The 13,743-nt window shown below is 60.1% G+C and overlaps 1 protein-coding gene across 1 annotated transcript in view; it reads left to right on the top strand.

Moving 5' to 3' along the window:
* Positions 1-13,404, top strand: part of LOC136106378 (dynein axonemal heavy chain 9-like) — a gene marked incomplete at its 5' end in the record, with an annotated part of 97,355 nt that extends 83,951 nt beyond the window's left edge. The window contains 2 exons of the mRNA XM_071813641.1: positions 351-493; positions 12,248-13,404. Of these exons, the coding sequence (XP_071669742.1) occupies positions 351-493; positions 12,248-13,324 (1,220 nt within the window). The remainder of the gene's footprint in view (positions 1-350; positions 494-12,247) is intronic.
* Between the last annotated feature and the right edge of the window lie 339 nt (positions 13,405-13,743).

Here is a 13,743-nt window from a genome sequence, read left to right as displayed (position 1 = left end):
CTGAAATTATTTCATTATTGTGTATAGCATATTAGGTATTTGCGATTTTTTTTTGTAATCTAATCAGCACTGTCGATCTGACAAAAATGGACTTTCTGTACTTTGGCTTTATTCTGTGTTTGTTTAGCTCATACTTTTATGAGAAATGTTGCTCTCACAAGGGCTTATTTTTTAGCAGAATGATGTTCTGTGCCACTTTGCTGCTGCTGGGGCCTATGGGCGCCTGGCACAACGATTTTTCTCAAGGAAGGGTTTTCCCCAAGGCCCTGAAGAGGGAGGCACCTGCTTCACTTTGCTCTGCGACTGCAACAAAATCCAGACCAGTAAACCCAAACCTGCCTTCTTCTCAGGTGAAATCCCTGATCTCTTCCCCGATGATGAAGTAGAAAACATAATCAACAGCGTGAGGAATGAAGTCAAAGGCCGAGGGCTGGTGGACTCCAGGGAGACTTGCTGGAAGTTTTTTATAGAGCGTGTTCGACGGCAGCTGAAGGTGAGACAGGCTGGGGGAGTTCAGGTCTTCGCCATCTGCCTTGGTGCAGGAGCATGGGGTGAATCCTTCCCCCACCGCCCTGCAGCCTCAGATCCTTCACCCCCATCCCCTGCACCCCAAACCTCCACACCTCCAAATCCTGAACCCTGAAACCCCGCACCCCCAAATCCTGTGCCCCAGTCCTGTGCACCCCACAGTCTGCAACCTTAAATTTCCCACCAAACCCCTGCACCCCAAACGCTGCACTCTGAGACCTGACTTCTAAACCCTGCACCCCCAAACAGTGCACCCCCAAATCCTGAAGCCCCAGATCCTTCCCTCCCATACTCTGCAGCCCCAAATCCTGAACCCCCAAATCCTGCACCCCTAATCCTCCACCCTCTTAAAACTGCACCCCCAAAACCTGAACCACCAAATCTTTCCCCCCCAAAACCTCCCTCCTCCAAACCCTGCACTTCAAAATGCTGCACCCCCAGATCCTGACCCCAAAACCCTGCACCCCAAATCCTGTACCCCAAAGCCCTGCACTCTCAAATCATACATGCCCAGAACGTGCACCCTAAACTGTGCACCCCAAAATCCTAAACCCCTTAACCCTGCACCCCCAAATCCTCCAGACCCATGTCCCGAACCCAGCACCCCAAAATCTACCCCCCAAAACCTACATCCCCAAATCCAGCACCCCCAGGTCCTGAACACCCAAAATCTGCACCCCCAATTCTGCCTCCCCAAGACCTGCACCCCCAATTCTGCCTCCCCAAGACCTTCACCCCCAGTCCCTGCTCCACTAAATCCTACACCCCAAACCCTGCACCCCCAACCTCCTGGACCCCAAACCCTGCCCCCACAAGTTGCACCCTAAAATCGTGCACCCCAAGTCCTGTCCTACCCAACCCTTCAGCCCAAACCCCTTCACCCCAAGATCCTCCTGCCCTAAACCCTGCACCCCAAAATCATCCCTCCCAGCCCTGCCCCCCAAACCCTGTCCCCCTAAAGCCTGACCCCGAAACCCTGCTCCCCAAAACCCTGCTACCCCAAATCTTGTATCCCCAGACCCTTCCCCCAACACCCTGCAATCCCAAACCCTGCACCCCCAATTCTGGCGCTAAACCCTGCACCCCCAAAACCCTGCACCACTGAACCTTGCACCCTGAAACCCTGCTCCCCCAATCCTCCCCCACAAAACTCTGCACCCCAAAACCCTATACCCAAAACCCTGCACCCCACAAGTTGCACCCCATATCCCTGCACCCCCAAATCCTCCAACCCCCAAATCCTCCAACCCCCTAAGTCCTGCACCCCCAGGTGCTGAACACCTGAACCCCTCACCCCAGACCCCTCACCCCAAAGCCCTGCACCCCCAAATCCTGCCTCTAAACGCTGACCTACAAGGTTCTGTACCCCAACAGCCTGCTCACCCAGATCCTGCACCCCAGAACCCTGCACCCCCATATTCTGATCCCTACAGCCTGCACCCCCAGGTCCTGCACCCCCAAAACCTGTACCCCTAAATCCTGCACCCTTCAACCCTGCAGCCCACAACGCTGCACCCCCAACCTCTGCAGCCCCAGTTCCTTAACGTGTGAAACCTGCGCCCCCAAGTCCTGCACCTCAAAACCTTTCACCCGGAATCCTGCCCCCCAAACCATGCACCCCAAAATCAAGGCCCCTCAAACTTGCACTCAAAGGTCCGCACCAAGAAACCCTCCCCGCCCAGTTCCTAAAGACATGGAACCTGCACCCCCAAATCCCGCACCCCAAAACCCTGCACCCCAGTACCCCAGACCACCAAATCTTGCACCTCCAAATCCTGCCCCTATTAGCCCTGCACTTCAAACCCTGCACCCGAATTCCTGCAACCAAACCCTGTACCCCAAATCCTGCAGCCAGCCCTTGTACCCCTAAATCCTTGACCTCCACATCCCGAATCTCCAAACGCAGCAACCCCAAAACCCTACACCCCCAATCCCTGCACCCCCAAATCATTGTCCTTCAAATCCCACACCCAAAGCTCGTACACCCCCAGATCTTGCACCCCCACACACTGCACTCCAAATCCTGCACCCCCAAATCCTCCAGCCCCATGCCCCAAACCCCCAAACCCTGCACCCTCAAGTCTTGCACCCCCAAACCATTCTCCCCCAAATCCTGCAACCCCAAACCCCACACCTCCTGCACCCCAAAATTCGACACCTCCAAATTCTAAACCCTTAAACCCTGCATCCCCCAAATCCTTCCCCCCAAAACAGTGCCCCCCAAACCCTGCACCCCAGATCCTGCAGCCCCTAACTCTGCACCCCAAACGCTGCACCCTCAGATCCTGCGTCCCCCAACCCTGCACCCCAAATCCTTTACCGCAAAATTCCCCAAACCTGCAAACACAAATCCTGCACCCCCAGTTCCTGAACATGCGAACCCTGCACCCCCAAACCCTCAGCCCAAAGCCCTGCACCCCCAAATCCTGCCGTACACAACCCTTCCCCCCAAACCTCTTCAACCCAAGATACTGAAACCCTAAGCCCTGCCCCCCCAAACCTACATCCCCAAATCCTGCACCCCCAGGTCCTGAACACCCAAAATCTGCACCCCCAAATCCCTTAACTCCAATAACCTGCACCCCCAATTCTGCCTCCCCAAGACCCGCACCCCCAAACCCTGCACCATTAAACCCTGCACACCGAAACCCTGTACCCCAAATCCTGACCCCCCACAAGTTGCACCCTAAAAACCTGCACCCCAGATCCTGTCCAACCCAACCCTTCACCCCAAACCCCTTCACCCCAAGATCCTGCTGACCTAAACCCTGCTCCCCAAAACCCTGCTACCCCCAATCTTGCACCCCCCAAGTCTGCACCCTCAGATCCTGCTGCTCCAAACACTGCACCCCCAAATCCTCCAGCCCCACGTCCCGATCTCCCAAACCGTGCACCCCACAACCCTGCACCCCACAACCCCTTCACCCCGAAATCCTGCACCCCCAGCCCTACCCAATAAAATTTCCACCCCCAAATCCTGCCCTACCAAGCCCCCCACCCCAAACCCCTGCACCCCAAGATCCTGCACCCTAAACCCTGCACCTCCATATCATCCTTCCCCAAACCCTGCACCCCAAAACACTGCACTCCAAACCACTGCACCCCTAAACCCTGAACCCCCAAATCCTGCACCCCTGGAACCTGCACACCCAGACTCTGTAGCCCCAAATCAGGCCCCCCAAAATCCTGCTCCCCCAGCCTTGCACCCCCAAATCCTGCACCACCTAATCCTCCAACCCCCTAACACAACCCCATAACCCCTTGTCCCCAGGGCCCATTGTGACATCCTGGGGAACCCCCATTGTCCCCAGAGCCCATTGTGACATCCTGGGGACCCCCCTTTGCCCCCAGGGCCCATTGTGACATTCAGGGGACCAACCTTTGTCCCCAGGGCCCATTGTGACACTATGGGGACCCCCCCTTGTCACTGGGAACCCATTGTGACACCATGGGGACCCCCCTTTGTCCCCAGGGCCCATCTTGACACCATGGGGACCCCCCTTGCCACTGGGGACACATTTTGACACCGTGGGGACCCCACCCTGTCCCCAGGGCCCATCGTGACACCGTGGGGACCCCCTTTTTACCCAGGGTCCATTGTGATGTCCTGGGGACCCCGACTTGTCCCCAGGGTCCATTGTGACGTCCCAGGACCCCCCCTTGTCCCCAGTGCCCATTATAACATCCCAGGACCCCACTTCGTCCCCAGGGCCCATTGTGACACCATGGAGACCCAGCCGTGTCCTGAGGGCCCATTGTGACATCCCGGGCACCCCCTTTTCCCCAGGGCCCATTGTGACATTCTGGGGACCCTTTTTGTCCCCAGGGCCCATTGTGACAGGGTGGGGCCCCCCTTGTCACTGCGGACCCATTGTGACACTATGGGCACCCCACATTGTTCCCAGGGCCCATTGTGACATCTGGGGGACCCCCTTGTCCCCAGGGCCCATAGTGGCACCGTGGGGACCCCTCTTGTCACTTGGGCCCATTGTGACACCGTGGGGACACCCCCTTTGTCCCCAGAGCACATTGTGACATCCCAGGACCCCCCATTGTCCCCAGAGCCCATTGTGACATCCTGGGGACCCCTTTTGTCCCAAGGGCCCATTGTGGCACCATGAGGACCCCCTTTGTCCCCAGGGCACATTGTGACACCCTGGGGACCCTATTGTCCCCATGGTCCGTCGTGGCACCGTGGGGACCCCCTTTGTCCCCAGGGCCCATTGTGACATCCCAGGACCCCCCATTGTCCCCAGGGTCCATTGTGACATCCTGAGGACCATCCTTTGTTCCCAGGACCCACTGTGACGTTCAAGGGACTCCCCATTGTCCCCAGGGCCCATTGTGACGTCCCAGGACCCCTCATTGTCCCCAGGGCCCATTGTGACATCCTGGGGACCCTATTGTCCCCATGGTCCGTCGTGGCACCGTGGGGAACCCCCTTTGTCCCCAGGGTCCATTGTGACATCCCAGGACCCCCCATTGTCCCCAGGGTCCATTGTGACATCCTGAGGACCATCCTTTGTTCCCAGGACCCACTGTGACGTTCAAGGGACTCCCCATTGTCCCCAGGGCCCATTGTGACGTCCCAGGACCCCTCATTGTCCCCAGGGCCCATTGTGACATCCTGGGGACCCTATTGTCCCCATGGTCCGTCGTGGCACCGTGGGGAACCCCCTTTGTCCCCAGGGCCCATTGTGACATCCCAGGACCCCCCATTGTCCCCAGGGTCCATTGTGACATCCTGGGGACCATCCTTTGTTCCCAGGACCCACTGTGACATTCAAGGGACTCCCCATTGTCCCCAGGGCCCATTGTGACGTCCCAGGACCCCTCATTGTCCCCAGGGCCCATTGTGACATCCTGGGCACCCCCTTTGTCCCCAGGGCTCACTGTGGCACCATGCGGACCCCTTTTGTCACTAGGGCCCATTGTGGCACCATGGGGACCCCTTTGTCCCCAGTGCCCATTGTGACGTCACAGGACCCCACTTTGTCCCCAGGGACCATTGTAGACACCATGGGCACCACATTTGTCCCTGGGGCCCATTGTGACATGTCAGGACCCCCCATTGTTACCAGGGCCCATTGTGACATCATGGGGACCCCCCTTTGTCCCCAGGGCTCACTGTGACGTCCCAGGACCCCTCGTTTTCCCCAGGCCCCATTGTGACATCCTGGGGACCCCCCCTTGTCCCCAGGGCCCATTGTGACACCGTGGGCACCCCCATTGTCCCCAGGGCCCACTGAGATATCCTGGGGACACCCTTTGTCCCCAGGCCGCATTGTGGCACCATGGGCACCCTCTTTGTCCCCAGGGCCCTTTGTGACATCCGGGGGACCCCCTTGTCCCCAGGGCCCATTGTGACACCGTGGAGACCCCCACTTTGTCCCCAGAGGACATTGTGACATCCCAGGAACCTCCATTGTCCCCAGAGCCCATTGTGACATCCTGGGGACCCTTCTTCGTCCCCAGGGCCCATTGTGATGTCCCAGGACCCCGCTTTGTCCCCATGGCCCATGATGACACCATGGGGACCCCATTTGTCACTGGGGCCCATTTTGACATCCCAGGACCCCGCTTTGTCCCCAGGGCCCATTGTGACACCGTCGGGAACCCCCTTGTGCCCAGGACCCATTGTGACATCCTGGGACCCCCCTTTGTCCCCAGGGCCCATTGTGACATCCCAGGATCCCCTTTGTCCCCAGGGCCCATTGTAACGTCCCAGGACCCCCCATTTACCCCAGGGCCCATTGTGACATCCTGGAGTCCCCCTTTTGTCCCCAGGGCCCATTGTGACACTGTGGGAACGTCCTTTGTCCCCAGGGCTCATTGTGACATCCTGGGGAATCCCTTTGTCCCCATGGGCCATTGCGACATCCCAGGACCCCTCCCCTTGTCCCCAGGGCCCATCGTGACACCATAGGGACCCCCCTTGTCACTGGGGACCCATTTTGACATCCCAGGACCCCCTATTGTCCGCAGGCCTCATTGTGACACCATGGGGACCCCATTTGTCACTGGGGCCCATTGTGACATCCCAGGACCCCTCATTGTCCCCAGGGCCCATTGTGACATCCTGGGGAGCCCCTCGTCCCCAGTGCCCTTTGTGACATCCTAGGGACCCCCGTTGTCCCCAGTGCCCATTGTGACATTCTGGGGACCCCCTTTGTCACCTGGGCATATTGTGGCACCATGGGCACCCCCCATTGTCACCAGGGCCCATTGTGACATCCCAGGACCCCAGTTTGTCCCCAGGGCCCATTGTGACACCGTGGGGACCCCCTTTGTCCCCAGGGCCCATTGTGAACATCCTGGGGACCCCCTTGTCCCCAGGGCCCATTGTGAACGTCCCAGGACCCCCCGTTGTCCCCAGGGCCCATTCTGACATCCTGAGGACCTCCCTTGTCCCCAGGGCCCATTGTGACATCCTGGGGACCCTGTTTGTCCCCAGGGCCCATTGTGGCAATATGGGGACCCCCTTTGTCACTGAGGCCCATTGTGACATCCCAGGACCCCCTCTGGTCCCCAGGGCCCATTCTGACATCCTGGGGACCTTCTTTGTCCCAGACCCCATTGTGACATCCTGGGGACCCCCCATTGTGCCAAGGGCCCATTGTGACAGCCCAGGACCTTACTCTGTCCCCAGGGCCCATTGTGATATTCGGGGGACCCCCTTGTCCCCAGGGCCCATAGTGGCACCATGGGGACCCCCCTTTTCCCCAGTGCCCATTGTGACATCCTGGGGAACCCCTTTGTCACTGGGGCCCATTGTGTCATCCCAGGACCCCACTTTGTCCCTAGGGCCCATTGTGACACCGTGGGGACCCCTTTGTCCCCAGGGCCCATTGTTACATTCAGGGGACCCCCCTTTTCCCCAGGGCCCATTGTGACATCCTGGGGACCCTTTTTGTCCCCAGGGCCCATTGTGACAGGGTGGGGCCCCCCTTGTCACTGCGGACCCATTGTGACACTATGGGCACCCCACATTGTTCCCAGGGCCCATTGTGACATCCGGGGGACCCCCTTGTCCCCAGGGCCTATAGTGGCACCGTGGGGACCCCTCTTGTCACTTGGGCCCATTGTGACACCGTGGGGACCCCCCCTTTGTCCCCAGAGCACATTGAGACATCCCAGGACCCCCCATTGTCCCCAGAGCCCATTGTGACATCCTGGGGACCCCATTTGTCCCAAGGGCCCATTGTGGCACCATGAGGACCCCCTTTGTCCCCAGGGCCCATTGTGACACCCTGGGGACCCTATTGTCCCCATGGTCCGTCGTGGCACCGTGGGGACCCCCTTTGTCCCCAGGGCCCATTGTGACATCCCAGGACCCCCCATTGTCCCCAGGGTCCATTGTGACATCCTGGGGGCCATCCTTTGTTCCCAGGACCCACTGTGACATTCAAGGGACTCCCCATTGTCCCCAGGGCCCATTGTGACGTCCCAGGACCCCTCATTGTCCCCAGGGCCCATTGTGACATCCTGGGCACCCCCTTTGTCCCCAGGGCTCACTGTGGCACCATGGGGACCCCTTTTGTCACTAGGGCCCATTGTGGCACCATGGGGACCCCCTTTGTCCCCAGTGCCCAATGTGACGTCCCAGGACCCCACTTTGTCCCCAGGGACCATTGTAGACACCATGGGCACCACATTTGTCCCTGGGGCCCATTGTGACATCCCAGGACCCCCCATTGTTACCAGGGCCCATTGTGACATCATGGGGACCCCCCTTTGTCCCCAGGGCTCATTGTGACATCCCAGGACCCCTCGTTTTCCCCAGGCCCCATTGTGACATCCTGGGGACCCCCCCTTGTCCCCAGGGCCCATTGTGACACCGTGGGCACCCCCATTGTCCCCAGGGCCCACTGAGACATCCTGGGGACACCCTTTGTCCCCAGGCCCCATTGTGGCACCTTGGGCACCCTCTTTGTCCCCAGGACCCTTTGTGACATCCGGGGGACCCCCTTGTCCCCAGGGCCCATAGTGGCACCGTGGGGACCCCTTTTGTCACTTGGGCCCATTGTGACACTGTGGAGACCCCTCCTTTCTCCCCAGAGGACATTATGACATCCTAGGACCCTCCATTGTCCCCAGAGCCCATTGTGACATCCTGGGGACCCCTCTTCGTCCCCAGGGCCCATTGTGATGTCCCAGGACCCCGCTTTGTCCCCAGGGCCCATTGTGACACCATGGGGACCCGATTTGTCACTGGGGCCCATTTTGACATCCCAGGACCCCGCTTTGTCCCCAGGGCCCATTGTGACACCGTCGGGAACCCCCTTGTGCCCAGGACCCATTGTGACATCCTGGGGACCCCACTTTGTCCCCAGGGCCCATTGTGACACCGTGGAGACCCCACTTGTTCGCAGGACCCGTTGTGGCATTCTGTGGACTCCCTTTGTCCCCATGGCCCATGGTGACACCATGGGGACCCCATTTGTCACTGGGGCCCATTGTGACATCCCAGGACCCCCCATTGTCCCCAGGGCCCACTGAGATATCCTGGGGACCACCCTTTTTCCCCAAGGCCCATTGTGACACCGTCGGGATACCCCATGTCCCCAGGGCCCATTGTGACCTCCTGGGGACCCCCCTTGTCCTGAGGGCCCATTGTGACATCCTGGGGAGACCCCGTTGTCCCCAAGGCCCATTGTGGCACCATGGGGACCCCCTTTGTCCCAAGGGCCCATTGTGACATCCTGGGGACCCCCTGTGTCCCCAGGGCCCATTGTGACACCATGGGGACCTCCTTTATCCCCACGGCCCATCGTGACATCCCAGGAGCCCCCGTTGTTCCCAGGGCCCATTGTGACATCCTGGGACCCCCCTTTTCCCCAGGGCCCATTGTGACATCCCAGGATCCCGTTTGTCCCCAGGGCCCATTGTAACGTCCCAGGACCCCCCATTTACCCCAGGGCCCATTGTGACATCCTGGAGTCCCCCTTTTGTCCCCTGGGCCCATTGTGACACTGTGGGGACCTCCTTTGTCCCCAGGGCCCATTGTGACACTGTGGGGACCTCCTTTGTCCCCAGGGCCCATAGTGGCACCATGGGGACCCCCCTTTTCCCCAGTGCCCATTGTGACATCCTGGGGACCCCGCTTGTCCCCAGGGCCCATTGTGACATCCTGGGGACCCACTATGTGCCCAGGTCCCATTGTGACATCCTAGGACCCCCATTGTCCCCAGAGCCCATTGTGACATCCTGGGGACCCCCTTGTCCCCTGGGCCCATTGTAATGTCCCAGGACCCCACTTTGTCCTCAGGGCCCATTGTGACATTCTGGGGACCCCCTTTGTCGCCAGGGCCCATTGTGGCACCATGGGACCGCCTTTGTCACTGGGGACCATTGTGACATTCCAGGATTCCACTTTGTCCCCAGGGCCCGTTCTGACACCGTGGGGACCCCCATTGTCCCCAGGGCCCATTGTGACATCCTGGGGACCGCCCTTTGTCCCCAGGGAACATTGTGACATTCATGTGACCCATCTTTGTCCCCAAGGCCCATTGTAACATCCTGGGGATCCCCAATTGTCCCAGGGCTCATTGTGACATTCCACGACCCTCTTTGTTCCCAGGCCCCATTGTGACATCCTGGGGACCCCCTTTGTCTCCAGGGCCCATTGTGACGTCCCAGGACCCCCTTTGTCCCCAGGGCCCATTGTGGCACCATGGGGACCTCCTTTGTCCCCAGGGCTTATTGTGACACCATGGGGACCCAACTTGTCCCCAGGGCCCTTTGTGACATTCAGGGGACCCCTCATTGTCCCCAGGGACCATTGTGACACCATGGGTACCCCGCCTTGTCCCCACGGCCCATTGTGACATCCTGGGACCCCCGTTTGTCCCCAGTGCTCATTGTGAAATCCTGGGTACCCCCTTTGTCCCCCGGGCCCTTTGTGACATCCTGGGGAACCCCTTTGTCCCCAGGGCCCATTGTGACCTTCAAGGGAACCCACATTGTCCCCAGGGCCCATTGTGACGTCCTAGGACCCCCCGTAGTCCCCAGGACCCATTGTGACATCCTGGGGACCCCCCTCTGTTCTTAGGGCTCATTGTGACATTGAGGAGAACCCCCTTGTCCCCAGGGCCGATTGTGACGTCCTAGGGTCCCCCTTTGTCCCCAGGGCCCATTGTGACATCCTTGGGACCTCATTTGTCCCCAGGGCCCATTGTTGTACCATGGGGTCCCCCTTTGTCCCCAGTGCCCATTGTGACATCCCAGGACCCCAGTTTGTCCCTAGGGCCCATTGTGGCACTGTGGGGACCCCGCTCGTCCTCAAGGAGCATTGTGACATTCAGGGGACCCCTCTTTGTCTCCAGGGCCTATTGTGAAATTCTGGGCACCCCCCCTTTGTCCCCAGGGCCCATTGTGACATTCAGGGGACCCCTCTTTGTCCTCAGGGCACATTGTGTCATCCCAGGACCACCCCTTGTCCCCAGGGCCCATTGTGACATTCAGGGGACCCCTCTTTGTCCCCAGGGCCCATTGTGACGTCCCAGGACCCTCCATTGTCCCCAGGGGCCATTGTGACTTTGCAGGACCCCCCATTGTCCCCAGGGCCCATTGTGACATCCCAGGACCCCTCATTGTCCCCAGGACCCATGTGATATCCTGGGGACACCCTTGTCCTCAGAGCCCATTGTGGCCCCGTGGGGAACCCCTCTTTGTCCCCAGAGCCCATTGTTACATCCTGGGGAGCCCCCTTTGTCCCCAGGGCCCATTGTGACATCCTGGGGAGCCCCCTTTGTCCCCAAGGCCCATTGTGACTTCCCAGGACTCCCCATTGTCCCCAGGGCCCATTGTGACTTTCAGGGGATCCTCCTTTGTCCCCACGCCCATTGTGACACCATGGTGACCCCCCGTTTTGTCTCCAGGGCCCATCGTGACATCCCAGGACCCCCCATTGTCCCCAAGGCCCATTGTGACATCCTGGGGAGCCCCCTTTGTCCCCAGGGCCCATTGTGACATCCCAGGACCCCCCATTGTCCCCAAGGCCCATTGTGACATCCTGGGGACCGCCCTTTGTCCCCAGGGCCCATTGTGACATCGCAGGACCCCCCATTGTCCCCAGGGCACATTGTGACACCATGGGGACCCCCATTGTCACCAGGGCCCATTGTGACACTATGGGGACCCCCCCTTCGTCCCCAGGGCCCAGTGTGACAATTAGGGAACCCCCCCTTGTCCCCTGGGCCCATTGTGATGTCACAACACCCCCCCTTTTTCCCAGGGCCCATTGTGACATCCTGGGGACCCCCTTTGTCTCCAGGGCCCATTGTGACATCCCAGGACTCCCCATGGTCCCCAGAGGCCATTGTGACATCCTGGGGACCCCCTTTGTCCCCAGGGCCCATTGTGACTTTCAGGGGATCCCCCTTTGTCCCCAGGGCCCATTGTGACACCATGGGGACCCCACCTTGTCCTCAGGGCCCGTTCTGACATCCTGGGCACCCCCCATTGTCCCCAGGGGCCATTGTGACATCCTGGGGACCCCCTTTGTCTCTAGGGCCCATTGTGACACCGTCCGGACCCCCCATTGTCCCCAGGGCCCATTGTGACACTATGGGGACTCCGTTTGTCCCCAGGGCCCATTGTGACACTATGGGGACCCCCCCTTGTCCTCAGGGCCCACTGTGACATCCTGGGGACCCCCCCTTGTCCCCGCCATCCGTGTCCCCGCGGTGCCACCTCCGCTGTCCCCTCTGTCCTGCAGATCCCCAGTGGTACCCGGCCCAGCAGTCCCTGCGCCTGGACCCCAGTGAGTGGCCCCAGGTGTCCCCCAGGTGTCCCCGCATTGTCCCTGGGTGTCCCATGGTGTCCCTGGGAGTCCCTGTGTGTCCTGTGGTGTCCCCAGGTGACCCTGGTGTCCCCAGGTGTCCCTGTGGTGTCCCATGGTGTCCCTGTGGTGTTCCCCCAGTGTCTGCCGGTGTCCCCAAGTGGCCCCGTGGTGTCCCCCGCTGTCCTCTGGTGTCCCTGTGTTCTCTCCTGCGTATCCCTGTGGTGTCCCTTTGTTGTCACTGGGTGTCACTGCTGTCCCTGCTCTCCCTGCTGTCCCTGGGTGTCCCCACTGTCCCCAGTGTCCCTGGGTGTCCCCACTGTCCCTGGGTGTCCCCACTGTACCCAGTGTCCCTGGGTATCTCTGGGTGTCCCCACTGTCCCCGCTGTCCCTGCTCTCCCCACTGTCCCTGGGTGTCCCCACTGTCCCTGGGTGTCCCTGCTCTCCCCAGTGTCCCCACTCTCCCTGCTGTCCCTGCTGTCCCCACTGTCCCCAGCATCCCTGGGTGTCCCTCCTGTCCCCACTGTCCCTGCTCTCCCCAGTGTCCCTGGGTGTCCCTGCTCTCCCTGTTGTCCCCACTGTCCCCAGTGTCCCTGGTGTCCCCAGTATCCCTGGTGGCCCTGGGTGTCCCCACTGTCCCTGGGTGTCCCTGCTGTCCCCGGTGTCCCCAGTGTCCCTGGGTGTCCCTGCTGTCCCCGGTGTCCCCACTGTCCCTGGTGTCCCCACTATCCCCACTGTCCCTGGGTGTCCCATAGAGTCCCTGGTGTTCCCATGTCCCTGTCCCTGGTGTCCCCATGTCCCTGTCCCCAGTGTCCCCATGTGCCTGTCCCCAGTGTCCCCATGTGCCTGTCCCCGGTGTCCCCATGTAACGGTCAGTCTGTCCATCCATCTGTCCGTCCCTCTGTCCCCGTGTCCGTCCCTCTGTCCCTTCCTCTGTCCGTCCATCCGTCCCTCTGTCCCTCTGTCCCTCTGTCCCCATGTCCGTCCCTGTCGAGGGTTAAGATTGCGGGGTGACAATCAAACCCTGGCAGATGTGTTGTCAACCTCCTCTCCCCCCCACTTTCCCCTTTTGCCCCTCCCTCTCCCCCCTTCCCACTCAGCACAGGCGATCGGGAGGGGAAGAAGCACAGAGGGGAGAGAGTTGGAAAAGTTCAAGATGTTTTACTGATGCTACTGATGAGAACAGAGAAAATAATACAAATATACTAAACCCATCTTGTAAGTCTCAGCAACTGCAGAGCCAGCACCCAAAGTCCTGGATCAGACTCTGCAGCCAACCGGAGCTGGATTCAGTCTCTCACTGGCCTCCGTTCGCAGGGACGACCAGCAAGGTCCTCTCCTAATGTCGGCCATAAGCAGAAGGGAAGGAAAAAGGCAAAAGGGAAGGGAAAAAGGGACGAGATCCTCGTGATCTCCCACTTTTATATGAAGTA

This window comes from Patagioenas fasciata, chromosome 11 (assembly GCF_037038585.1).
Source record: "Patagioenas fasciata isolate bPatFas1 chromosome 11, bPatFas1.hap1, whole genome shotgun sequence".
Classification (NCBI taxonomy): Eukaryota; Metazoa; Chordata; class Aves; order Columbiformes; family Columbidae; genus Patagioenas; species Patagioenas fasciata.
Note: the sequence above shows the minus strand (reverse complement) of the source record. Positions and strands in the feature narration are given on the sequence as shown.